The 27,080-nt window shown below is 54.2% G+C and overlaps 1 protein-coding gene across 1 annotated transcript; it reads right to left on the bottom strand.

Moving 5' to 3' along the window:
• LOC111148676 (pleckstrin homology and coiled-coil domain containing D1) lies at positions 1 to 27,080 on the bottom strand. Its single transcript, XM_022505448.1, has 13 exons — positions 26,932 to 27,080; positions 16,312 to 16,405; positions 15,878 to 15,967; positions 15,572 to 15,648; positions 14,617 to 14,708; positions 13,553 to 13,605; positions 5,432 to 5,526; positions 3,915 to 4,008; positions 2,111 to 2,289; positions 1,422 to 1,554; positions 926 to 1,070; positions 443 to 592; positions 1 to 204 (listed from the first exon to the last, which is right to left on the bottom strand). The coding sequence occupies exons 1-13, from the start codon at positions 27,078 to 27,080 to the stop codon at positions 35 to 37; spliced, it is 1,521 nt and encodes a 506-aa protein (XP_022361156.1). The 3' UTR covers positions 1 to 34.

Genomic DNA, 27,080 nt, shown 5'->3' with positions numbered 1-27,080 from the left:
AGAAAAGACCTGGGAGGCAGGGGAGGCCCCCTCATCACTTCCCACCCCGAGGAACCACGGATGGCACTCCTGGCTGGTTTGCCATGATGTGGTAGATGGATTCTCGGAAGCGCTGGTCCCGGCTGAGCCTCTTGGCCACCTCCTTTAGCTCCTCCATGTTGTTGGCATCCAGCTGGGAGGTCATGAAAGACTGGGACGGCTTCACTGGGGAGAGGGAGGCCGTGAGCAGCCTCCCTCCACGGAGGCTTACCCGGGACCCCAACCCCAGCCCGCCACCCTCGCTCCCCACCCCACAAGCTTCTCGGCACCCACTGGAGCTTCCTGAATCCTGGAAGATGCCCTAGGCCAGGCCGGGGGAGCCAGGTCCAGGCTGCCCAGTCCGGCCTCCAAGCTGGATCAGCACTTCCCACCCTGGCAGGGGCGCGCGGACAGACGCACTCACTGTCATTCCAGGAGGTGCTGGAGCGGCGCCGGTGGAAGCGGCAGCTCTTGATCCGGCGAGTGGCCGCCTTGTGGATGTACACGGAGTTCTTCATGATGACCGGCATCTTGGCCTCCAGCTCCGCATTCCGGATGCACTCCTCGAAGAACCCTGCGGCCGCAGTGCCGCTGCGTCCTTCCCGCCCGGCCCCGCTCCCGCCCGGCCCCGGCCCGGCTCCCGGCTCCCGCTCCGGCCGCAAACACGCGCACCCCGCCCACCCGCCCGGGGAGGGCACGGAACTCCCCGCCGCGCCCCCACCCGGGTGCGAGAGCCCCAGGAAGCCTAGCCCAGGACGCGCCTACGGCAGGAGCCTGGGGAAGAAACTCCCTCGGTAGCTCGGGACCGCCTAATGCGCCCCGGGCCCCGTGCGGCGCTCCCGGCCCGGATCCCGGCTCCGCAGGGTCTGGACTTCCGCGGGGGCTGAGCCCGAGGGCTGGGCCTTACTTTTCAGGTGGCTCACGTCAGCCCGCATCCTCTCCTCCTTCTCTTTGTTCCGCACCTTGGAGTTGAGCCCCTGTTCCAGGCTCCGCAAAGCCCCCTCTGCCTCCCGCAGACGCCTCTCCAGGTCCATGCGGACCTTCACCTCGGCCTGGGGCGGGGAGAGGGAAAACAGACGAAAAGGGGTCCTGGGGAGCAGTTGCCATCTCCCGTGGAAGCCTTCCCTGGTCACACACCCCCCCCCACCCCCCATCAAGAGAGCTTGCTTGCCTCTGGACTTGGATGGAAGTTACCATATCCTGTCTAGGGTAGGCGCCCTTGACCAGATGGCCCAGACTCAGCCTCTGCACCCCAGTAGCGGGTTAGCTGCTCCCCAAGGGGTGGCTCCATCGCCTACCCCTAGCGGGTCATACTGGCAGAGATAATTGAGGTAGCAGTGGGGTAAGGGATGTGAGAGGGAATGTGCAAAACCGGGCAGCTGCCCGCAGGCCCTGGCCAACACCTTGAGCTCCCGCTCGGCCTGCTGCTTCTCTGCGGTCAGCTCCTGCAGCGAGTTCTGCAGGGCCTGTGACTGGGTGGAGTAGAACTCCCGCTCTTCCTCCAGGGCCCGAGAGCGCTCCTCGTTCTCCTTCATCCTGCGGGGCCGAAGGGGTGCTCAGTGCTTCCTCATGGAGGGGGCTTTACAGTGAGAGGGCAGCCCCTCCTGGAGACCTGGCTGAAGAAGTCTGACACCCAGGCTTCCTGAGCCCCAGAACTTTCTAGGTTCTGTCACCCAGGGGATGAGAGGAGTGGTATGGACAGTGAGGGGAAGCCCCTGGCTTAGAGTCAGAAGACCAGAGTCTCGGGTCCTAGTCTTGCTAGTTCTGTGACTTCAGGAAAGTCCTATCAACCCTCCTAGGTTCGGTTTCCTCATTTGTACAAAGGAGCTATGAAGACATCCCCAGCCTGTGACAAAGCACTGTTAGATCATCCTAATGCCTCTCCGTATGGTTCCCACCACTGCAAGAGATAATGATCAAGTCAGCTCTGGGTAGTGAAAATTTTCTTTGACTTTGCCTCATGGGGAAACTGAGTCCTAGGCAAAAGGAAGTAATTGATCTATCTGGTCAATGCCAGCTAGAACTCAAGAATGCGGGTGTGGAGTTCAAGGAACGTTATCACACTGGACTCAGGGCTTGAAGGGCCTCTCACCGCTTCTCAGCCAGGAGCTTCTCTTCCAAGAGCTGCTGCATCTTCTCCTCTATCTGCCTCAGGTTGCTGTGGAGACCCCCACTGGGAGGGGGCTGCTCACTCTGATTGGCCAGTGTCTGCAGCTGGTTCTCATTCTCCTCCAGCATCGCCAGGGTTTTCTTCTTCTCTATGGAGAGTTCCTGGCATGGAGGGAGGGAGGGAAGAAAAAGAGCCTAATCTAGGCTCTCCAACATGGCGGCCCTCATCTGCCCCTCAATTTCAGGGAGTGATGCCGTCCTCACTCAACCTTCTGGAGAGACACCTGAAATATCTTCCTTCTTCCCTGGTGATAAAAGGTCAAGCAAGATCTCCTTAACAAAGAGGCAAGGTTACTCCTCCACCAAGGGACTCGGGGAGGAGCCCAATGCAGCTTCCAGGGAACTTGACACCTGTACAGCCGGGGCCCAAGGGCACCATGACCTTCGGGGGTCTTTGTTCCTCCAAGGGCAAGTGATGGAGTGTGTTGGGCTCATGAAGAATACCCAAGAGGAGTGAGCCCAGAACAGAAGTAGACGTCTTCCCCATTTATCAGGCTGGGGTCTTGCACTACCCAAAAGTTCTGGAGTTGAAACACTCCACGAGAACCATCTATCATGATGTGAAGTGGAAAGATAAACAAATAAAAGAACCAGAAACAAAGCCCCAGTCAGTTGAGAGAAAATAGAAACCTTGCAGCCTTTAAGGCAATTCATGAATTCAGTAAACATTAGCAATGTACCAGGCTCCTGCTAGGTGCTGGGTTTGGAGAGACCTTAAGATACAGTCTAGTGAACTTCACAGTTTGGAAAACACAACCTAGTGTCCCATAACAGATGTACAAAGTGCAGCAGGAGCCTAGAGCTCAGAGCAAACCCTTGCCTGGAAGAGTCAGGGAAGCTAGGGTATGGTGATGCTGGAGTTGAGTCTTAGAAGGATGGATGAGTTCTCCAGGCAGAGAAGAGGTGGAAGGACATTTTGTGTAGAATGAACAGCTTGGGCAAAGGTGTAGAATCTGAAAGAGCTGGGTTTCCCCAGGACACATGAGCTCAGTGGTTTGGAGGAGGGGTCAGAGTGTCTTTGTGCAAGGTGTGGAGGGACAACCAAGGGAAAGTCAAGGAGGAGGAGCTGGGGACAGAGTTGGCATTTGGTCCTTGGTACATGCCACCTCCTTCCTCCCCCTCACAGTTTCTGTGGTATCAAACGGAGGTAATATGACAGTTGATTTCCCTTCATGATCAGTTTCACCCAGGAACAGCTATGTGAATGAGCCACAAGAAGTAATTCTCCATCTGGTATAAAAATATCAACACTGGGGGAGCCTGGGTGGCTCAGTGGGTTAAAGCCTCTGCCTTTGGCTCAGGTCATGATCCCAGGGTCCTGGGATCCAGCCCCGCATTGGGCTCTCTGCTCAGCAGGGAGCCTCTCTCTCTCTGCCTGCCTCTCTGTCTACTTGTGATCTCTGTCTGTCCAATAAATAAAATCTTGAAAAAAAAAGAAAAGAAAAAAAGAAATTTATTTAAAAAATATATATATACGAACACTGAAGAAGGTGGATTTCCCGAAGCCACAGTCACAGCAGGACAATTTTGAATTTGCTCCTCTGGGTCCTGCATTAGGCCTCCTGGGCTCGCTGGTCCACAGATAAGAAATCTTTTAGATCAGCACTCTATCATGCCCCATTCCCTTTGTGGAGAACCCTCTGGGGAAATGCTGCTGGGAAAACAGTGTCATATGGCCCAACCAACCAGCCTGGCTCCAGGCCAACCATCGGACCAGTGGCCCTCACCTCCAGTGTCTGCTGCAGGGACTCTGTGAGGTGCCTCAGCTCCTTCTTCTCTTGCTCCACACCCTTGAGGCATCTTGCGGTCAGCTCAAGCTCCCTGCAGGGACAGAGGGCTGGGTATGGCTGTGCCCACCACCCCTCCCAATCCCCTCTGCACACAGAAATGCTTCTGCTCCATCTCCCGATATGGCTCAGAGGGGTCCTTGGAAGGCCAGTCCCTCTCTGTGTGGCAGGGTCCTAACAGCAGCTGTAGGGACTTGGGGCTGAAAGAAGGAGATGCCAGCCAAGTGGGGTTGAAGTCACGTGCTTCAGGTACACAGGTGTCTGTCAGATGGGATAAACCCAGGACCACCCCGCAGGCAGAGAGAAGCACTGGAGAAACCATGGCAATCCTGGCCCCACCGCCTGTCTTCTGCATATGGACCCTTCTAGAACCCCTACTCACTCTGAATTGGGACATGACTGAGGCCGCTCTCTGGGGTGATAATCGCCTTGTTGCAAGCCTGGGCCCCCTCAGGCATTTACTCCTGGTTTCCCTTCCTCTTGCCCAATTTCTGAAAACCTACCCATCCTTCAAGGTCCAGCTCAATCGAACCTCTCTTTTGCCCACGAGGATCACATGTATACCTTAATTCCGATGACACAGGGAGTCTGCACTGTGCCTCCTAATGGCTGATTATATATTACTGTGTTGACATTTCCTGGGTGGGAGTCTGGTTCTCCCAACCAAATTGTAAGATCCTGCACTGTAAGATAAGAGAACTTATCTTCTATTCCAGTATCTGGCACAATTCTGAAGATAAGCAGGTGCTTGGCTATTTACTTGTTAAGATTCTTGGAGCTTCTCGGAGCTTCTCCCTCCCTGCAGCCATTGTCTAATTGACTTCCTTTTATAAGGTTGTTGCAAGAAAAGCCTTTCTGAGCTAACACCGATTATCAGTAGTGATGAGGAGGAGGAGGGTGGCAACCACCCCCACAACAGAACCCAGAGCATTAGTCTCCAAATCCCTAGATAGTCCGAATCAGAGTGACCTGGAGAGCTTTTGAAAATATAGCTCTCTGGGCCCTACCTTCAAGAGATTCTCATTCTGTTACACGATCGGAATGTGCAACTGGGTGACTGGGTTTGCAAACCATACCCAGGACTAAAGATCCCAAGGGACAGTATTAGCCAGAACAAGAAGAGGGGATGTTGGGGGTCTTGGTTAATAGCACCTCCTGTCTGCCCCTGGGTAAGGAAGGCTTGACAGAGGCTTGACAGAGACAAGAGGGGATTGTTGCTGGAGGGGAGAGAGCGCTGGTCTGCACCTGCCCGTGCCTCACGTCCAGTCTGTGTGGGGTCTACAGCTCCTTCTGGGCTATCCCGAGGCCTGGAGCACTGGTAAGAGAGACTCAAACCAAGCCATCACGTAGTGAGGCTCTGTTGGCCGAGAGCTCCCCAGGCCTGTCGGGAAACATGGGTTCTCACCCTCTGTCCGAGGCGCACCTCCCTCCCACCCCTTCCTGGGCACCACCCCCACCTTCTGATCTGCTCCTGCTCCATTTTCAGCTCCTGCACCACCTCCTCAAACTGCTGCTTCTCGGCTTCCAGCACCTGGTTCAGGCGTTCAAGCTCCTGAGGAGAACCAGAGGGGAAGAGAAGAGTCATGGGCAGCGAAGGACTCCTGAGGTCGGAACTGCCGCTCTGGTCCAGGAGCCCCCTGGGATGAAGTCCAGGCCAGGCTCTATGGGAGCAGACTCGGGGTCAAGTCCCAAGGAGCCTTGGTCCCACTCAGCGACACCCAGTCTCAACAAACCCAAGGTCTATGCGGGGTTTGGCCTTATCAGACACACTGAGCTTGCTGCTGCCAGGGTTTAGAAAGGCTCGCAACGTTGTTTCCTGGGACTGGAGGTGGAGATCATTCTAGACGTCTACTCTGCCAGACAACTCCAGTTGCTAACACCCTCAGGCATGTTGGCCGGCTCTCAAGTGCTAGAGGAAAAAGGGATGAGTGTCGGGGCGCCTGGGTGGCTCAGTGGGTTAAAGCCTCTGCCTTCGGCCCAGGTCATGGTCCCAGGGTCCTGGGATCAAGCCCCACATCGGGCTGTCTGCTCCGCAGGGAGCCTGCTTCCTCTTCTCTCTCTCTCTCTGCCTGCCTCTCTGCCTGCTTGTGATCTCTGTCAAATAAATAAATAAAATCTTAAAAAAAAAAAAAAAAAGGTATGAGTGTCTATTCCCATCAAAGATCCCTAGAGTGCCATCTGTGAAGGGTGGCGAAGAAAAGCCATTTCCCCAAAGTCAGAAAATCAGGGCTCTTTTTTCCTCGGGGCTTCTAGAAAGCAGCCCAGTGGCTGCAACTTTCCCTGTGCTCGGCCCGAAGGGCACGGGAGAGCCAGAAAGTGCCGGGCAGGCCCCCAGGCAGGGCCAGACTCGTGCTGTCAGAAATGCTGGCCAGCACTGTCTTTTTCCAGCAAATATGTGCCCTCCACGGGCCCCGTTTTCCCAGGCCTCACTGGCAGGTGGAATTGCAGGGTGTGCTTGGAGAGAAGCTTAGCTGTTAGCAGTTTTGCGACACCTGCTTTGCTCCTCCACAGTTCACACTGCGGGAAGATAGAATTTTCTGGCACTTCAGATGCCAGCAGACCCTGGTGACACCTCTAAGAACCAGAGAGTGAAACCGATGCTCCTGAAGATAACATGCCCAAACAGTCATCTGGCTTCTCCTACCCCTCCTCCCTGCGTTGGCCCCAGGTCTGTGCGATACATGCTTTTCCCACCTGAGTCCGTAACCATGGGCCCGGCCCACACTGAGTGCTGGACGACAGTCAGAGAAACGGGAACCCATGAATCAGAGCCCTCTACAGTCAAGGGCACTTAAAAGGCGCATTTGTCTTCGTCAGACCCTCGAATCCCTGGATCAGTTTTTCTGCCAAGAGATGGCCCGGGTTCTGCTCGAGTGGCTTTCATGACAGGGAACTTGCCCCTTCAGACAGCCTGTTTCACTCCAGAACAACCTGCTCACAGCTCTTCCTTCCGAGTTCAACCTCAGCATAGGCCCTCTCTGAAAGCTACAAATACAGACGCATTGAGGAAGGGCCCAGAATTTGCCACAAGTTTTGCGGGGTTCAGAGGAGAGGGCTGACTCTTGTTGATGGAGCAAAACTTCCCTCCAGCGCTCCTGTCGCCGCCTCTGTCCTTGGACCACGCTCTCTCCCTTCAGCATCTGCCTCCCTCGCTGGGAACTTGCTGTCCTCAGCTACCATGCCTCAGCCTTGAACCCTGAAGATCCCAGCCAGCAAAGGAAGAGCCGGGGAACAGCGCTTGGCAAAACAGAAGACTGGCAAAGCCAAGGACACAGCCAACTTGTGGACACCCTGAGTCCTCCAAGTACACCTAGGAGAAGGGGCAGCCCATTTCATCCACCTGGGCCATCTGAGCCCAAAGCTGCCTTCTCGTAACTTCCATCGGCAGGTCCAGCTTCTCCCCTCAGATCCATAGAACAAGACTGATCCGTTTTCCCTTCAGGTGTTGGGGATGGCTCTTCTGTCCCCAAGTCTCCTCTCCTCCAAGCCAGATAATCCCTGCCCACCATGCTTCACTGCATTATTTCTAAATCCCCAGTAAAAGTAATTACGCTTTTGAAAAGAATGCAGGCCCCTGATTGGGAAGATTATAGTAAAGGTTCTTCCCAGTTAATTTACAAGCTCAGTGCAGTTTCGTAAAAATCCCAATGAGATTTTTTTTTTAATGGTTTGATTCATTCATGCCACACCTATTTATTGGGTGCTTAATACTGCCAATCTGCCAGGCTCTGCACTGAGGATGTGAGGATAAGCAAAACCAGACATGTCTCAGTTCTCACAGAGCTTCCGGCTCAACGCAAGAATCAGAAACTAATAAAATAAGTACACACGAGAGTATGTTTACAAACCAAGGCCCGTGATGTGCAGGACAGGGACACAGGTCTATGGAAAGCTGCCTTGGACAAGAAGGACAGTATGACTAGTGGGGGGAGCAGAAGGTGGATAAGTAAGAGGGAAAAACATGCCAGGAAGGAGGATCAGTATGTGCAAAGGCCCTTCGGAAACCTCCTGCCCCGAAAGAAACAAGACAGACTCATACAGCTGGGCCCAGAGTGAGGGTGGGTGGGAGGAGTCTAGGCCACACAGGGCCTTGGGCTATGCTGGGGATTTGGGTCTTTTTTCCTGAGCAAGAGCAAGGTTTTGGGCAAGGAGTAGGCGAAGAAGGCGGGCAACAGAATCTGACTTTCATTGTGAACTGTGACTTTGGCTGCAGCATGGAGAAAAGGGATGAAGAGGGGCCTGGAGGGATACAAGGAACCCAGGTGGGAGGCCACTGCCTTAGTCCAGCAAGACCTGGTAATGTGAGCCAGAACAGGGCAGTGAAATGTAGAGAAGTGGCCAGGCGGGTTCAAGAGCTTGTGAGGGCGGGGCGCCTGGGTGGCTCAGTGGGTTAAGCCTCTGCCTTCGGCTCACGTCCTGATCTCAGGGTCCTGGGATCGAGCCCCGCGTCGGGCTCTCTGCTCAGCACTGAGCCTGCTTCCTCCTCTCTCTGCCTGCCTCTCTGCCTACTTGTGATCTCTCTCTCTCTCTGTCAAATAAATAAAATCTTTAAAAAAAAAAAAAAAAAAGAGCTTGTGAGGGCAATGCTATCAGATCTTGGGAGAGGCATGACACCCGGGTTTCCAGTCTGCACCAACAATGGATGGTGGTGAATTCCTTGAGATAGGGAGCTCTCGAGGACCACCAGCTCTGCTGGGGCAGATCATGAGTGCCCTTGGACATGCTGAGTTTGCAGTACTTTTCAGACATCTGGCTGGAGATTTGACATCAACAGTTGGAAATTAAGGGGCTGGAGCTCAGCAAAGAAAAGGGACTGCACCTGTCAATGGGGAGTCATTTGCACGCACACAGGGAAATGAAGCCAGAGGTGTGGTCTCGACTGACTTTGGATGTAGTGCAGAGAGAAGAGAGGGTATGGGAGCTACTCTTAGAGATGGGCAGTACTACCTTGTAGGGTTAATGGGAAGATCACATGAGTTAATCTATGCAAATTGTCTGCAACATAGTCAGTGCTTAATAAAGGATAGATGGTATTATAAACCAAAACTGAGTGGTATCTGTTCACAGATAGACAGCAATTCAAAGGAACAGAAAAGGGAATTCTGAAACAGGTCTCGTATGCGATAATAATGACAATGATGGATCATATTCTCTGTGAGCTTACTGTTCTGAGTACTTTACACGTATTAACTCAGTTAATCCTCATAACAGCTCTGAAAGTGGATAATATTTTTATCCTCATCTTACAGATGAGAAAAGCGGAGGTACCTAAAGGTCAAGGAAACTTGTTCCCTTTTCCCCACACCGTAGCTAGTCAATGATGAAGGAAGGACTCAAACGCGGGTAGCAGCGTAGAGCAAGAAGGAAATGGTTACACACTGCTGGGGAGAGTGAAAGCTGGTACAAATTTTCTGGAAAGCAATTTGTCAATATGCATCAGGAGTCTTAAAATTTCTTGCTCAGACTCAATGATTTCCCCCATTGGAATCTCTCCTAAACAATTAGACAGCAGACCAAGAGTTAAGTGTACAGAGATGTCTGCTGTGCCATAATTTAAAATAGTGAAAACAGTCTGGGGCACCTGGGTGGCTCAGTGGGTTAAGCCTCTGCCTTCGCCTCAGGTCATGGTCTCAAGGTCCTGGGATCGAGTCCAGAGTCCGGCTCTCTGCTCAGCGGGGAGCCTGCTTCTCCCCACCTCTCTGCCTGCCTCTCTGCCTACTTGTGATCTCTCTCTCTCTCTCTCTCTCTGTCAAATAAATAAATAAATAAATAAATAAAATCTTAAAAAAAATAGTGAAAACAGTCTAGGTATCCAAAGATAGAAGAGTAGTTAAATGGAACATCACATCAGATGAATCGGTACGTGGTCATTAAGAATGGAGTTTTCGAGGAATGTTGAATGACATGAAAACTTGCCAAAGGTACAATGTTAATGAAGGTATCATGAAAAAGCGGGCTATAAAACCGAATATTTGGACACCTGGGTGGCTCAGTTGGTTAAACAACTGCCTTTGGCTCAGGTCATGATCCTAATATCCCGGTATCGAGTCCCGCCTCGGGCTCCCAGCTCCATGGGAAGTCTGCTTCTCCCTCTGACCTTCTTCCCTCTCATGCTCTCTCTCTCACTCTCTCTCTCAAATAAATAAATAAAATCTTTAAAAAATAAATAAATAAAACTGAATATCCTATTATGTTGAAAATATGTATCAGAATAATATATATGTAAAAATATATATAATATATATATTTATATATATAAATATATATATATTTAAATATTTTATCTATTTAGAGAGAGAGAGAGAGCACAAGCAGGTGGAGGGGCACAGGCAGAGAGAGGGAGAGAATGTCAGCTAGACTCCATGCTGTGTGTGAAGCCCACTGCAGAACTCGATCTCACAACTCTGAGCTGAAACTAAGAGTCCGGATGCTTCACTGACTAAGCCGCCCAGGCGCCCCTACAATAGTATGTATTTTTAAAGACTGAAGAAAAATACCAAAATGTTGGCAGCCGTTGTCCGTTGACTGTGGGACCGAGGATCACATTTGTTTTCTGGCTGTTCTGCAGAGAGCATGATTTCTACTGTTAACAAGAAGGTTACGGACTAATGAGGACAAAGAAACAGAAACCTCTTCCCAGTCGCTCACTTCTTTTCCACCTTTCACTTCACCTGTGTGAGTCTTAACTAAAACTGATACCCGGGTATAGCCTGAGAAGCCTGGATGACAACAGAATCCATAAACCCGGAGCATCCAGAACCTTCTGTTCCTACAGCCAAGAGGGTCTGAGCACTTGGAGCAACCCTGCCACAGGCTGAGGTCAGCCAAGACCTACCTGCAGCAGCTGAAGCCTGTCTACGCCGTCTAGGGCTTGTTCCTCTGACCCCCGCGCCTGACCTAAGGTGCAGGAGCTCAGGGTTGGAGAGAAGTCACCCGAAGGCAAATTCCAGCTCAAGGGAAGGAAGAGCTTTCAAACAACAGAGCAATAAGGCAGAGAATAGCTCCAGAGCTTGTGAGTTACCCACGACAGAATCAGGATATCATCCATCAGGGAGGTGAGCAGAGAGCCTCACCCTGAAGTGGAAGGTTCTTTCCAACACCCAGAGTCTGTTCTGACCAGGAGCAGCCTGGGTGGCAAGATGCCTGCCTAACGGGCCCTGGGCATTTCTAACTTCCCGTGCACCTGCTCACAGGCAAGGCCGAGCTCTCAGAGTTCAGCCAGAAAAGGAAAGGCAGACAGCCTGCCCTGCTCCAGGGGATGAGAGAGATGAGGTCACAGGGAGCCAGGGACATTGGAGGGACCTGCACCCAGGGAAGGGCATGGCCTCCTGCCCCCAGGGCAGATGAGCCCCGGGGGGGGGGGTCCACCTACACTGTCTGCTCACATGTCTAGAGTCCCAGGGTCTTCCTTCCTGATGGAGGATCGTGTGGCCCCACCACACACGGCACACACCTGCGAGGGCCTTGGGTGTCCCTGATGCACTCTGTAACTTCTAGTCACTGAGACTCACGGCAACCCAGGAGCTGGGCAGGCACAGTCGTTAACTCTTATCAGAGCATCACAGATGAAGAAACTGAGGCCCCCAAGGCCACGCAGTCAGTGATGGAGCTGAGACTCCAATCTGAGTCTCCTGGCCCTGGACCTTTTCCTTCTGCCCGCCCACAGCCACCTTCGCTGTGGGAATCGGCTGGGCCGGAGGGAGTCACATTTATATCTTGGGCCACAAAACCAGGGAGTTCACAGCTGTCAGGCCTCATTCCTTCAACGTGCTATGGCTTTAAGTGAGGCCGGCGTGCTGTGGGTCTCCGCTGTCCTCATTTCCTGCCTAAAGACCTAGATAGAGTGTCTAAATTTTCCTCCGGCTGACTGCTGCCCCAGATTTAGCCTCTCTGATGGATAAGTGTCTCTCTCCCTGCCGGTGGCTGTGTCTGTCATTCCATCCCTTCCTCTGGCTTACTCAATTACCTGTCTCTAGGTTGCCGACAATGCACCGGAAGTCCCGCTTCTCAAAGTGACAGAACTGTGTGAAGAAAATGCCAAGAGTCTCACACAGGACCTGGATGACAGCAGGGACACAGGGAGACCCACACACCCGCCGGGTGGGAGAAGGCTCAGCGCTGTCACGAGGCCAATCCTCAAATCCATGCAATCCTAATACAAATCCCCACTGGCTTTGGGGTTTTGCTTTGTGTTTGGTTTGGTTTGGTTTTTTTTCTGTTGCTGTGCATTGACAAAGTGAGTGTCAACTCCAGCTGGAAGGATGAGTGGGCAAGAATATCAGATACCATTTTGGGGAAGGAGAGAAATGAGGATGAATCGTCCCAGTGGATGAAAATCAAGATGTAATGTGAAATTATAAGAATCAAAAACGCTCACTCATTGAGTCATCCTGCATTTATCAAGCTCTTATCCCTGGCCAGCTGTGGTCTGGGCCCAGGGAATATTCAGGCTGCTCCAGGGAGGTGACGCGTCCTGACTGTAGGGTCTGCCTCAGAGCCCAGGGAGGGGTGGTCGGGAAAGATGCTTGGGGAGAGGAAAGTCACAGAGGCAGGCACTGAGCCGGGGCTGACAGGCCCGGCCCCAAGAGGACAAGGAAAATCAAGGGGACAAAGAGCAGTGGGCTGAATCGAGCTCCCCCTGTGGGCAGGCCACTCTGCAGCCTCAGGCCTCGGGCAGCTCACATGCAGGATGGGCCCCTAGTTAATAATAATCTGAGCGTGATACTGACAAACATAGGTATTCACTCAGCCCTATGTGCCAAGTATTTTATATGTAACATCTCACTTAATCTTCACAGCATCCTGAGAAGATGGGTTCCATGATCTCCATTTTTCATGTAAGAATATGGACGTTCAGAGAGGGTAGGTAACTTGTCCAAGGTTGCACAGCTAGAAGCGGTAAAGATCAAACACAGACCTAGGCAGCCTCGCTCCAAGTCTGTATTGCTAAACACTCCCCGTCTCTGAACTTCAGGCGTGCTGATGGCCCTTCGGGACAGGCAAGGCCTAAGGCTGCATGGAGATTCTAAATGAAGGGGACTTCAGTGGCTCCCTGTCCTCAATGAGGTCAGGGTCTCCCTTTCTCTACAGGCTGCCCCAGGCTAATGTCCCATTAGCTTGGCTTTTTTGGTACTTCATTGTGTCACTTAGAGAAGGAAGGAACCCCTGAAATCATCCAATGCAATCACCCCGATATGCAGAAGCCCCTCTCCAGATCACAGAGGCCATGCCAGCCTCCCGCAAAGATCACCAGTGACAAGCAGCTCGTTACCTACTGACATAGCTCATACAATTTGGGGATGACTCTCTCTAGAAAGTGGTCACCTACACTTTTCATTTTTGTCCCTGGGCACTGGCAAGAAGAAATACACTGCTGACAAGAAGCCCGAGCCAGCCCCAAGCACTGTCACCCCATGGCCTCTCTGCTCCACCTGGCTGACTTTCCATCGAGTTCTCTGGGGGCCTTGCTCCCCGGCATGATTCCCAAATGCCAGAAACACAGGCCAGTCTGCGAAGGGGCCACCAGAGTGGGACATGCTGGGGAGGGGCAGCCGTGCCGAGCAGCCCAGCGCACCTACCTCTCTCTGCTCCCTCTGAAGGCAGAGTTCTTCCGTCTCCTCCATCAGCTTGTCTGCAAAACAAGCACGCACCCTCTCACAGAAAGCTCACTGCAGCTCCGGAGAGGAAGGGGCCGGTGCCTTCCAGGAACCTCCTTCACTCCCAGGATCTCCCAGGGAAACAGTCCGTCCTGCCATGCCCAGGCCGGCCAGAGAGCCGAGCCAGCTCCTGGGGCTGGAAGCCACCATGCTGGCCTCAGCTGCCACCCTCCTTTCCACTCACTGTCCCTGTTTACGCATTCACAAGGCAAGGATGGCCTCATCTTCAGAAGCTCAGGTGGTGTCTGTACCCCCCTAGAAGTGCTGTTAATTGTGCTGCTCCTCAGATCACCACCCCTCTGCACTAGTGTCTGGCGGTGGGGGAGGGCAGGTCCTGGGAGGACAGGGATGTCTAAGGAACCAGTGCTGAGGCCCCAAGTGTCTAAGGAGGTGGCAGAGGAGAGGATCCCAGGTAAAGGATCAAACCCCCAGTCTCACCTTCTTTCCCAAACAGAACATGTTGGCCAGCCAGTCACCAGCACAAGGTCAGGTTTAAAGTGAGCTGGCAGGTAGGAGGGATTAGGGGCAAATCTGGGACCTGGGGACCCACGGCAGGATAACATCAACTCCAATTATGGAGCCCATACCGTGTGGGCAAGAAATAAGAACTTTCAGGCATGTTCTCATTTGCCCTGGCCCTCCGCCACCTCTGAAACCTAGGGACTATTCTTGTCTCCATTTTAAGGATGAGGACATTGAGGCTTATGGGGGCTACACTTCGTGGGGACACACAGCTGACAGAGGAGGGGCAAAGCTGTGGCCAGAGCTCAGGCTCCTGACCACCAGGTCCTCCTGTCCCCTGTCATGCTGGCCAAAAGGACACAGGTTACAAGGTCAAAGCCTCTAGGCTTCCGGCTGGTCTGTGGCTCCCTATAGCTCGCTAAGCCCTACCCCCAGCTCCACTGCCAAGCCCCGGCTCTAATCCCTGGCCCCAAAGTTCTTGCTACCTAGGGAGCCTCAGCTTCCAGTCCATCCCTCTAGCCAACCTAAATACTCCTGCTTCTCCTTGGCCAACTGCAGCCCCTGGGCCTCCAGGCTTTTGATCATGGCTTCTCCCAGCTGGGCATTCTTCCAAGTCCTGGGGAGGGAGGGCAGATGGGACAGAGAAGAGAAGAAACACAAAATCGTCACAACGGAAGGCTGGCAGAGAAGGAGACTGGGCATGGTTTGCGCTCGCCCATCCCGTCTTCTCCAGAATCCCAGCCCCATTCACTCCGGCACCCATGGTTCTGGGCACGCCACCAGCATCGATCGGTTACCGTCCCTGGAGGCTGGCCCAGGCTGCGAAGTGGGCTACCGTGGACAGGGCCAGCAGCACTTGCGGAGCAGGGAAGAGATTGCTTCCCAGGCTCCTTCCACACCCTTGCACGCCACCCCCGGGCACAGGGCCTGGTGTGGGGCTCGCTCGGTGTTATTTGTTGAACTGAAAGCATGACCTGGCGTGAACAGGCAGGTGCCAGGACAGGGGTTTATGTATAAACAGATCGTGCTAGGCTGGAGATTTCTATGATCTGGACTCTGGTTTACAAAGCACCAGTGTCAGGCTGTGCCAGGATTCACTGTGGGCTTGGGGAAGTGAGATGGGCGTCGGGAGGCAGCCAAATCCCCCGAGCGATGCTGGATTTGCTCCCAGGAGTTCAGGACAAGTGCTGTCCACGTCTGCCACCTGTGACTCCAGACAGGCCAAGCTCACTGTGCTCAAAGCCCACTTAGCAGATCCCCCCGCAGATGCTCTAAACCTGGCCTGGCCTTTCTTCCCCACCCTAACCAGCATCCACAGCTCTGTTTCCAAGGAGGCCCAGCCATTTTTCTCCCTACCCTGTCCTTTCCTGGGGTCTCAGTACCCACCCAAGATCCCAGTGGAGAGGCAAGGAGATCAGGGTGGACCCAGCCCATAACCATTCCCTTTCGGGACCTGTCCCCCTGCCTATGAGCACTTACACCTTCCCGGACTCCTGTAGCATCTCCAGCCACTGGGTCTGCTCAAACTCGGACTCAGCAGCCAGCAAGATGTTGCCCTGCCAGGAAGAGGAGCCACAGATGTCCCTGAGGGGAGGCCACTCCTGGGACGTCAGAGACCGCCCACAAGGCCCCAAGGGCCCAGCTCTGCTCCTCCATCACACATCCCTAGGACATGGACACCCTCCCAGGCCAGGCCACTGGACATGCTGCCCCTAGGGAGTCTGGAGGTCCTTGGAGAGGCTGGTCTGCCCTGCTAAGTCCATGTGAAGGGGAGAGTTTACTTACATGGAAGTCCTGGTGGGAGATTTTCATGGCATAGGGCATGCTGGGTTCCTCCTTGGCCTCCACCAGGCAGCCTCCTAGGGGGATGACGCCCTGGGAAAGAACCAGAATAGGTAGCCCCCACCCCGCCCAGGTCACTCAAGGCCTCTGGGAGCCCTCAGCCAAAGCCAGGTCCTGCCCAGCACCCCAGGCTGGGAGCCAGACTGACTCCCAAAAGGAAGAGGAAGGGCTGGGGCAGGCTCTGGAGCACAGGAGGGTGGGGGCCAGCCCAGGAGAAGCAGGGAGTCTTGTGCCCCAGGAAGGATTTGTTCTCCAGACTCTCTGCTAGACCAGAGCAAGAAGAGAGAGGGTCTTCTACCCTTACAGGATATGCTCCCCCATTGTCCCCATGAGACCCTCCCCCCACCCCGGGTGGCCCTGGGGGGAGAATGCCTCACCTTAGGATGTATATTGAAGTATTTATTGCTTTCAAAGTTCTTTTTCTCGCTTTCAGAGTAGTAAAGAAGAAAGCTCTCTTTGATGATGAAAAACCTAGAGTGGGTGGTAGGGAAGAAGAGGCAACCAGGAGGGAAGGCATGAGGTTTCTTGGGACAGTAAGAAGGCCTCGGAGGTCCTGCCACCCTGGGGACACCAGCTCAGACTCATCACCAACTCACGTTCCCCATCTGGGCCAAGGCCTCAGCTGGCCAGTCACCCACCGCCAGAACGGCCTGGCCCTCGCCCCAGTGGGAAGTGGAAGTGGGACGCCCACAACGGGCCTCCATGTTTGGCTACCTCCCTCCTGCCACACTGGCACCCTTGGCACAGGAGGGCACCTGTAGTCCTTCCCCTCCGGTATTTTCAACCCCTTGAGCCATAGCTCTAGTCGCTTAGGGTCTCCCCCAAGAGAGGGGGGAGGAGGGAAAGAAGAAAGCTTTCCCAGCATTTCTGCCTCTCAGCCTCTCTGTTCTAGGAAACACAGAGCTTTGGGAGGCCTCCCTCCTTACTAACAGATTGTGTAAGATCCCAAGATGCGTCTTCTGACAAGTAATCATGAAACTGGCGATGGCATGGAATGTGGGTATGAAGGCCCACCAGCCATATGACCTTTCCTGAGGCCGCAACTGCAGGGAGAGGGTCCCTGGGGCACCCACAGCCGCCACCTCACCTCTCCCAGGAAAGAGAAGCTCAGCTTTGTCGTGTGGTGTGAGCCCATCACCAATCCTAGTTCTTTATTTATACCGACCCTCTTGGCCCAGCCAAACACCGAATGGAGCTATGGACATCCTGCCAGTGCTCTCCTCCCCCAGGCCTCTCTGCCCCTGATGGAGAAAGGACACCAATACCACCTTCTGCCCAGATGCAGGGACAGTCTGGGCCCTCCAGCACCTGACCCCTGTGGGTTTCCCGCCACTTCTGCCCTTCAGCCTCTCTGTCCAAGCCAACACTGACCTTGACCTCACCACCCCGCACCTCACTACATTTTGTACAGTCCTGCGAAGGAGATTGTGCCATCCTCCCCGGAAAGCCCTGCCTATTGCTTTTCATCTGGCTTCCCCCTTCCTTGGGAACTTGCCCAGCCCACAGTGCCATCCCAGCTCCTCCTGCCCCTTGCTGACTGGGCCGTGCGCTGGGCCCTTAGCGCCCGTATGCGCAGGTGTTCATCTTGTCCTGAGGGGATGCTGGGCTCCTGAGGGGCAGGGGCATGCCCTCTCTGATCCACAGGCCAAGGGAGAGGCCCCCTGCCGGTTTCCGAGAAACTTCACAGGGTAGTTAAGAACACAGGCTTTGGCACCAGACAGACCTGGCATGTCACAGCTGGGGGACCCTGGGCGAGTTAGCTCACTTCTCTGAGCATCAGTTTATTTACCTGTGGAATGGGGATGATAACACCTACCCCAGAAGAGCTGGAACAGTTTAAGTGGCTATTTGCCCATCTCCGGTGTTTTGTTACGGCAGCCTAACAAAGACAAATAGCTCTTTCCTTCCTGACACTTCCGGAGTCCCCTCCCCACCGAGGGTACAGCGCTGTGCCAGGGACGTAGCTGGGGAGGAGGGACAACAGGTGGATGGTCACTGGCCACAATGAGCAGGGAGACAACAGGGGCTCTGGCGTCGAACAGCCCCCATCCCTCAAGCCACGATCTCAGGCGAGCTCTCAGCTTTGCTCAGCCTCCCTTTCAAAGCTTCTCTATAACATGAGGGGTGCAAATATTTGTCTCTCGGGGCTGCTGTGAAAACTCATTGCTGAGCTCCCGTTGTGTGCCAGGCACTGTACTCGGTGCTAGAAAGCGAACTGTGGGCAAGAGAGACACATAGAGCTTACAGTTGAGTATGTGTGCATGGGAAGGCAGACGGTAAGTAAGCAAGAGAGAAAGTCCACGTACCAGATACCAACAAATGCTCAGGGGGGGGAATAAAGTGGGATAAATAACGGGGTGAGTGGTGGGTGGGGATTTCGATATTAAACACAGTGCTCAGGGAGAGCCTGATCGTGAAGGTGCTCCTTCATGATTGAGAAGATGCTCCCGACAGAGAAACCCCAGGTGCAAAGGCCCTGAGAAGCGAGTGGGGCTCTGGAAGGAACCTTGAGGCTCACAGCATGGCTGTAGCAAGACCCGATAACAGGGCCCATGAAGGGTCTACACACCATGCACACCAAGGCCAGCCTCGCGTCAGCTCTGCTCAGCTTGGTTTGGGTGGGCGTGAAGGTCAAGGGAGAGGAGCCAGCATGAACCTGGAGGACAGCGACTCCACAGTGGGCAGGGGTGAGTATCGCCCAACAAAGGGTGCATTCGGCCAGTACACTTCCAGGTCCCAGGAGCCACCTTCATTCATAAACCTGTCTCAGTGACAGCCCTTGCTCCCACTGATGACGCCCAGCTTCCTCTCAGCAGGTGAGAGCCCAGAACCTGAGTGGCCCGGCACAGAAGGACACTTCTTCTTCCTGTCCCTTTCTTCAAATTTCCCTTGCTCCCAGACACTCTCATTCTGACTGTGAGCCAGAGGCATCTCCTTCTGTGCCCCGTGGAGTTGGCGGACTATGCCAGGGCCGAGACGACCCCCATTATTTAGCCGTTCTCGTGTGCTGGCTCCCCTGCTTAGTGTTCTGAGTGTGCCTGAGTGTTTGATCGAGGTCACAATCCTGGAAGACGGGACTTTTGTTCCCATTTGACAGATGAGGAAACTGAGGACCACAGCAGAAATAATGTGGGCAAAGTCACCCAGCTTGGGCAGAGATGGGGCTGGGACAGGAGCCTGCAGACCACAGTCCCTGCTCCTACTTCCCACACCGCCCCTCGTGCGGAGCCGCTTCTGCTCATGCCAGTACCGGGCAGGAAACCACCAGCCGGAGGCAAGAGGTGCTGAGGCTGGGGAGCCCCGGGTCAGAGCTCTGTCACGTACCAGCTGTGTGGCCAGGGCAAGTCACCTGGTCTCTCCAGGCCTCAGGTCTAAGTGTGACCGAGGACAATAATAGCACCTACATCTCTGAGGGTTTTGGGGATAAGTAAATGAGCTTGTTCACATAAAGCCGTAGTGTATTGTGACACATGATAAATATTCAATAAATGCTTAGTTTTATTGTGGATGTTATGATTTATTGTGGTTATAATAAATATGATTATAATATTATTTATTATTATTTATATTTTAGGGTCTGTGGCAGGCTGCCCCGGCCTCTGCTCCCATCTCCCCTGACACCCCACTGGCTCCTACGGGCAGCAGCCCTCGGCTCCTCCAGCCCAGCTGGCCAGCCCCTGTCCTCCAAGCACCGAGCTTCTCCCTGCATCTCAGTTCCCTCCTGTCCAAGGCCCACCCTCCATCCAGGAACAACTTCAGGCCTGACCGGAGCTCTGTCTGCAGTCCCAGGCCTCTCCCTGGCAGCCCCGCTAGTGAGCCCCACTCCACCGGGGTGCAGCCCAGAGCGTGTAAGTGAGGGGAAGGGTCTGGTCAAGGCCACGGCCTCCTCTCTCAGGCCCAAAGGATGGTATTTGCATGTCCAGCTAAATGAGCATTTGCAAGGTGCCAGGACGCTCACTTTGGCAAGTATTTCACTGGCATTATCTTTTTCTATCTCTCACAGCGACTCTAAGAGATGGAGGTATTTGTGCTTTTGGATGCTGGTGACTTAGTGGAGGCACAGGGAGATCAAGCAGCAAGGGAGGGGCAGACTGGGAAGTCGGCTCCATCCGCTAACACAGCTGATGTTCTGGACTGTTGTGCTCTGGGATGGCCGGTCCTCATGGCTCAGCCTGACCCTCCCGATCCCTCCTGCCTGCAGTGGCTGTTTTCCTAGAACTCATCTCGGCGGACGGATGGCAAGCTCCCGGTCAGCTCAGGTCAGGAGGCATTAATGAATCACCGGGTACAGCCAAGTCCTCAGTGAGCCTCTGGGGCTTTCTGACTCCCTGCCCTCGAGGAGCTGAGAGTCGAATACAGGAGAGACCGGGTAGAAATCAATCCTTTAAAAAAACAGCCCATGCTTATCGAGCTTCTCCTTTGCACCAGGCGCTGTTCTGGTAACATCATTATGTGTGTTAACTTATTCGTTCCTCACATGAGTGAGGCAAGGTAATGAGCGCAGAGAAGTTAAGTCATATGCCCTAGGTCACACAGCTGGTAAGTGAGGGAGCTGGGATGATTATAAGGCACCGGGGGGCACTGCAACGTGGCCAAGCACCAGCACACCCTGGGACACTGTAAAGCACGCAGATACACGCTGACGTTGCCAGTTCGTATGAGGTACAAGAAGAGTATAGACCAGAGAGGAGTGATGGTTTAGGTGTCCAGTGAAGAGAATTCTCAGAGGAGGTGACAACCGAGCAGGGTTTTGAAGGCTGGATAGGAGTATCTCAGGACTCTGGGAGGAAGGCAAAGGGAGAAATGCATTCCAGACAGAAGGAACAGCACATGTAAAGAATCATGTGTTCAAGGTCAACAAAACATGTCTGGTATTACTGGCAGATGAATAGAAAAGGGGTAGGCTGGGGTGTGGGGGAGGGACAGTAGGGGGTGAGTGAAGGTCAAAGAGAGAAGCAGGGACCAGAGCAGGGTGGGGCTGCTTCTTGCTGATGAGGGCAGCTGCCGGCTTAGGTGACAGGGTGGACACCAGTGCCATCCAGTACAAACAAGGGAATCTGGGAGGGATTTCCTAAGCTTTGTCTCCACCTTTTACTCCCCTCCTCAGTGCTCTGAACACAACGAGGGCTCAGCCAGAGCCTCATGGTCAACACTGGCCTCATGGTCAATCCAGTTGGAAGTGAGAGGACAGGCAGTACACTTAGACCCAAGGGTATCTTCAAAGTTGGGCAGGTCCTGTTTAAGAAAGGGATCCACTCTGCTGAGCTCCTTACTCTTTGGAAAGGCAAAAGTCAAGTTTGGGAGTCAGGGCCGGAAAGGGCCTTGGAGCACAGAGCGAGAGCGAGAGCAAGTTGGAGCCAGGGGAAATCCTGGAGGGCGGTGGGGAGGAGGGTTGATGGGGGAGTGCAGAGGAGAGAGGACCCAGGGCAGATGTGAGAGTCTGGGTCCTACAGTGTCAAGAGACAGTGGTGAACAATCCCATCTCCAGGGGTGGCAAGACGGGGTGTCTGGAAGGCTCGGGGGAAAACAGGGAGCCAGCATTCAATGAGACAGGGTTCACACTTCTGTGATTTAAATGCCTGTTCCCTCGTTTTCTTTGCCAAACCTTCTCTTCGCAAATACCTTGTGTGAAAGGTGGGTATGTCCCTGCGGGGGTGGAGAACAGGGGTGGGGAGACGGAGGGATGAGCTGAGCTGCAGAAGACCCCTCAGGAAATAAGCATTTGGAGCTCCCTGAGGATTACCAGAAGCCCTGGGGCAGGTGTGGGTTTCCTCAGGATGTGGGATCAGACCTCGGGTCAGTTAACTCACTCTCAAGAGGGCAGCGAGAGCCCAGTAGACAGGTGAGCTACACACGGGTTATGTTTCACCGGAAGGCGGATGTCCAGCCTGGCTGCCCCTTCTTCCCTGGGCACAAACTTCCAGAATAGACCGGCACGCCGTCTCCCTTATCCCTGAGACTCTCGGGCACTGAGAACACGTGTGTGGTGTTTGGGGCCAGGTAAATCCTAGAGCAGGGGAAGGATAGCTTGTCAGAAGTGTCCTTTTTCAGCAGTGACAGAAGGAAGGTAAGAAAGGACACAGCCCCCAGCGTATGTCCCTTTCTATTCATGCCGAGTGACCCGGTGGGCTCCGGGGACGCTTGTCCTGGCCTATGTCACTCGTGTGGACAGCAGGACAGCAGGAAACCTCGCTTGAAGGGCACCAGGAATGACAAGTTGGAGTTTACGCAGACATGATCAAGTCCAAGGGAGTTTTCACAAATGGTAGCGCAATTCTTCAAACAATACAGTAAAGAGAAGGTTACTATGTAATACCGATCGGAGTGCAGAGGCACTGGGTGAAGTGGGCAGAGCCTGGGAGCCCCACCCCATTGTGGTACGGTCAAGGGATCTCTAGAGTCCTCCACGGAACACAGCTGAAAAACCACAGCGTGACCCACCTCCACTGCAGTGGCTCGTGAGGTGAGATGGGGCAGGGCCCCTGGCCTGGCTCAGCAGCTGGTCCCCCACTGGCCCAGACCCGAACTCTGAGCGCCCGCCTCTAAGCCTAGGTTTGCTTTCCAGCACAGCCAGAGCTGCTCTCAAAGGAAATTGCTTTCATATTTCCAAGTCCTGAACTGCCTGCGTGGGCCCTGCTTGAGGTCTGACTCCTATTCCGGGGAGGCCCATTTTCAAACAGGTCGTCAGCAGCCACGAGGCCCAGCTCCTGGGCTTGGGGGCCGAGGGAAGCACGGCTCGTTTGCACTGGTAACCGCTTCCCTTCCGAAGTCCCCGTGAGGAACCCTCCCGCACAGTTGGTGGGAATGCAAGCTGGTGCAGCCACTCTGGAAAACAGCATGGAGGTTCCTCAAAAAGTTGAAAATAGAGCTACCCTATGACCCAGCAATTGCACTACTGGGTATTTACCCTAAAGATACAAACGTAGTGATCCGAAGGGGCACGTGCACCCGAATGTTTATAGCAGCAATGTCCACAATAGCCAAACTATGGAAAGAACCTAGATGTCCATCAACGGATGAATGGATAAAGAAGATGTGGTATATATACACAATGGAATACTATGCAGCCATCAAAAATTGAAATCTTGCCTTTTGTGACGACGTGGATGGAACTAGAGGGTATTATGCTTAGCGAAATAAGTCAATTGGAGAAAGACAACTATCATATGATCTCCCTGATATGAGGACGTGGAGATGCAATGTGGGGGGTTTGGGGGGTAGGAAAAGAATAAATGAAACAAGATGGGATCGGGAGGGAGACAAACCATAAGAGACTCTTAATCTCACAAAACAAATTGAGGGTTTCTGAGGGAAGGGGGGTCAGGAGAGGGTGGTGGGGTTATGGACATTGGGGAGGGTATGTGCTATGGTGAGTGCTATGAAGTGTATAAACCTGGCGATTCACAGACCTGTACCCCTGGGGCTAATAATACATTATATGTTTATAAAAAAAAATTTTTAAAAGAAAAAAAAGAAGTTCCCGTGAATCATCACGTGTCAGTGAAGCCGGAATGAACGGCTGGTATTGCATTGTTTGGCTGTGAGACGGCGCCCACCTCCTTAACCTAAGGGCTCAGGGGAACCTGGATGCCCCCACCTCCAAAAGGGGCAGGGGTAACAGACCGAAGGATCTGGAGAGATCCTCAGCTGCCCCCTGTCCACCTCCCACCACACTGCAGCACTAGATGAAGCCTGAAGGACCCAAGTCGATGATCAGAAGAGGAGTGCACAGTCACCTTCCAGCTGGGAGAAGACGAGCAATAACACTACAGCTGTGCCTGTGGGACACCTCGCGCAGCCAGCTGTGTGGAGTTCTGTGTCAGCCAGAAAGCGAGACCAAGTCGCACTGCCACGAGAGCCTGAGCCTGGCGTGTGCCGCTGACATGCTAGGTCTTCCCCTCAGCCTGGGGGCCAGCTCCGCGTGGTGACATCATCGCTAGGAAACAGCACTCGGGGCCACTGATGAAACTCCCAGACCCAAATCCCTGTGGGAATAGAGTCTCCCCCAGATCTTTTTGGTACGGTGACCACAGACGATCTTTCCACACCCGGGCAGGTTATGCCCTGAGATCTGGGAAGTGGGGCCACCGTCTCACGGTTCCCCTGGCACTTAGTGGACACTGACTCTTAGCTCGCCCCACTGGCCACCTTATAGGGGGGGAAGGAGGAACCCGGGGCTGTATAGAAGGCCCTGCTGCAGGAATTGACTGGGCCCTCCTCATCAGGGGCTCGGTCCTTGGCATTTGTTCAGAAGGGTTTGGGACAGGGACTAGAGGCTGGGGAGAGGATTGAACCCTGGGAGGGCTGGCCTGCCTGTGGGTCCAGACCTGCAGCAACTGACACAGGCTGAGGCTGAGGCACTCTTGGCACCTTTCCTCCTGGTCTTTGCCAACAGCCTCTGCAACTCCACTGCTCATAGACGAGGGAGCACTGAGTCATCGACCTTACCCTCTAGACACTTCTCCCAGGTTCTCTTCTCTCTTCTAAGAAAGGTTTTGATTCCTTTCCCCTTTGGTAGCCCCTGGGGAGAAAGCGGATCCTTTAGCTTGAGGGCATCTTCCCACTCCAGGAAGGGCAGGGCTGCTCGGGTGGGGTATGGTTGGGAGGCAAAGGCCCTGAGATGGGTCCTGAGCTACTGAGCGGAAGAGGCTTTATAGAACCCAGCCGGCCACTGCTGGTTCCATCCTGCCTGTTATTGATGTGGTGGGAGCCTTTCCAGGCCCCCTCCCCTTAGCTGCCCCAGCCAGGGCATCGATCGATCGCCTTAATGGCAAGGCTCTGCAGGGGCGGACCTAGGTTGCCCCCTCCCCAAGCCTTCCTGTGGCCACTAATTAGCTGAAGTCCAGACTCCATTTCACAAATGGGGAACTGGGGCCCAGGGGGCCATGCCGGGAAGCAAGAGGGGGCTAAGCTTAGCATCAGGCCTCCCCCACCCCCAAACAGCAGGTGGGCTGTTAGTTGTTTCCTGAACCCCAGGGGAGGGGGACTCTTTGTAAAGTGGCAGCTCCAGAATTCCTATAAAAGAAGGTAACAGAGGTAACAACCCCCTCAGAAGGAGGCTGGAGGACTTAAGCTGAAGCTATATTTGCAGAGCACACGCTGTTCTCAATGAGACTGGATGGTTTTTGGAGCAGCTGTGGGGGCTGCTGATGGAGAGTATGGGGTGGGTGGGGGGAGCTAAAGCCTCCCAGGCCTCCCTTGGCGCCCCCAATGGGCTTTGAGCTGGGATCCTTTGCCCCTGACACCTCCTAACCCTGAAAACAACTGTGGGTACAGGACCTGGGTCCCCACCACTGTAAGTGAGGGGGGCTAGGAGATACAGCCTGGGGTTCACAGGCCCCTAGTATTTACTAAAGATGTGATCAAGTGCAAGTGGCTGGCAAGAAAGGTCTTGGAGGATGAGACCCAGACTCAGGGCAGGAGCCAGACTGGATGGGGTGGGACCAGTAGCTGCGGGGAGAAACGAAGGCAGAATAGAGGGGCATGGGGGTCACTGCGATGATGGTACTTGAATTTACAAGCAACCTTCCCACTTCCTTTCCCCACCAGGGTGCCCTGCTAAAGACCAGGAACTACTTCTTAGCCCAACCTTGGAAGCCCCCCAGAAGATGCCCCGGGCCTCCGTTTAGGGGATGAGAGAGAAGTTTTATTTTGGAGGAATGCGAGAAACCTAGCTCCCACTCAGTCCTAGAGAGAAACCTGGCAGAACCAACAAAGGCAGGAGAAACCAGCTCCGTGAATCATGAAACACCTTCCATGGATCCTTTTGTTCTACGGGTCTTATAGAAATATTAAATTACTCATCAAAACAGAACATCAGAACCAACCACTGCCACATCTCTGCGATCTGTGGTTCTGGGATATCTGAGGCCCTGCTCCAGGACAGACTCACGGGGGGATGGGAAAGAGCATCTGGACATACTCCTCCTTTCCCCACAGTGTCACACCTCCAAGGAGAGGCTGGATCAGGGTCTGAGCTCTAGCAACCATTCTAATAGCAAATCTCAGAACTGAGATTGGCTTGAGGGTGGAAACTGTCCAGAAGATGGCCCATTGTTCCTGCAACCAGAGCGGGGAGCTTCCCGCAAGTTCAGGGCTATGAGGCATCCCTCCAATACCTCCCTCCTGTAAGAAGCCCCTTCCTCCAGGACCTTCTGGGCCCCTTTGTAAGTGGAAAGTGGCTACTGCCTGGCATCTGGGGAGTCCCCTCTGAGTTGTGGACAGGGAAGCCTGCACTGAAAGCCAGGCTTTTCAGGGGCTGCTCTGACCCTCTTTAGCACCCCTTCCTACAGATTGATCCCTGGGACAGGACCAATCCATCCTCTCCCCTGCCCCCTCAGTCTCCACGCATCTCTGCCTCAGCTCAGTTCCTCCTCTGGGGCTACTGTGCCGGAGCACTGCAGACTTTTCCCTAAGGTTCAGATTTCTAAAAATCAGTTCAAGGGAGAGTTAGAGGGGTTGCCACATGACTGCCACCAAGGGCAGGCACAGACCCTTCCTCACCCTTCCTCTCTCTCCTGGCCGAGTCTTTCAGAAGCCCACGGTGGAGCTAGCACAGGGTGAAGTGGGGGAGAGGAGGGCTTGTGGAGATGATGGGATTGTCCGTGGGGATCCCAGGAGGATATCTTTGAATGGATATCTTTCCCTCCCAGGCAGAGTCTGACCTAACCTGACCCAGATGGGCACTTACCACGGCCATGACCTCTTCGGCCCATGCCCTACCTCCCCACTCAGACTTAGATGCATTCCATAGAGGAATCCCCGGCGTCCCCGGCCAGTGGTACCACCCCAGGTGGGCCAGCACTCCGACAGGGATGGCCCGGGTCCCAGCTGAGATCCACATCTTCCAGGGACAGCCAAGGTAGGAGTGAAATAGGGTGAGGCCAAGGTCACCAAGGAAGTCGGAGGCCGATGGTAATAGCGAGAATGGTACAGGGTTCTCAGGCCCCGGGCTCCCTCCCCAGGCGGTTCTCACCGGGCGCAGGAGGCGCACTCACCGCCGGGACCACTTGGCCGACGGCCTCCCGAAGGGCCGCTTCCACAGCACACCGTAGAGCTGCACTTTGGTGCTGATGTCCAGCGCGTCCGAGTCAGTCTGCTCCAGGGACGGCGAGGGCGACACCGAGTTGGACTTGGACGTGAACAT

This window comes from Enhydra lutris, unplaced genomic scaffold (genome assembly GCF_002288905.1).
Source record: "Enhydra lutris kenyoni isolate GAN:26980312 unplaced genomic scaffold, ASM228890v2 scaffoldscaffold20, whole genome shotgun sequence".
Lineage (NCBI taxonomy): Eukaryota > Metazoa > Chordata > Mammalia > Carnivora > Mustelidae > Enhydra > Enhydra lutris.
This window is presented reverse-complemented; position numbering and strand designations above follow the sequence as displayed.

Excerpts from the sequence above, each read along its gene's own strand:
- LOC111148676 (XM_022505448.1), bottom strand. The coding sequence starts at position 27,080 with ATGTTCACGTCCAAGTCCAACTCGGTGTCGCCCTCGCCGTCCCTGGAG. Across the intron at positions 1,071-1,421 it reads AGGCCGAGCGGGAGCTCAAG|GCCGAGGTGAAGGTCCGCAT; the intron begins GTGTTGGCCAGG and ends TCCCCGCCCCAG. Across the intron at positions 205-442 it reads CAGCACCTCCTGGAATGACA|TGAAGCCGTCCCAGTCTTTC; the intron begins GTGAGTGCGTCT and ends CCCTCTCCCCAG.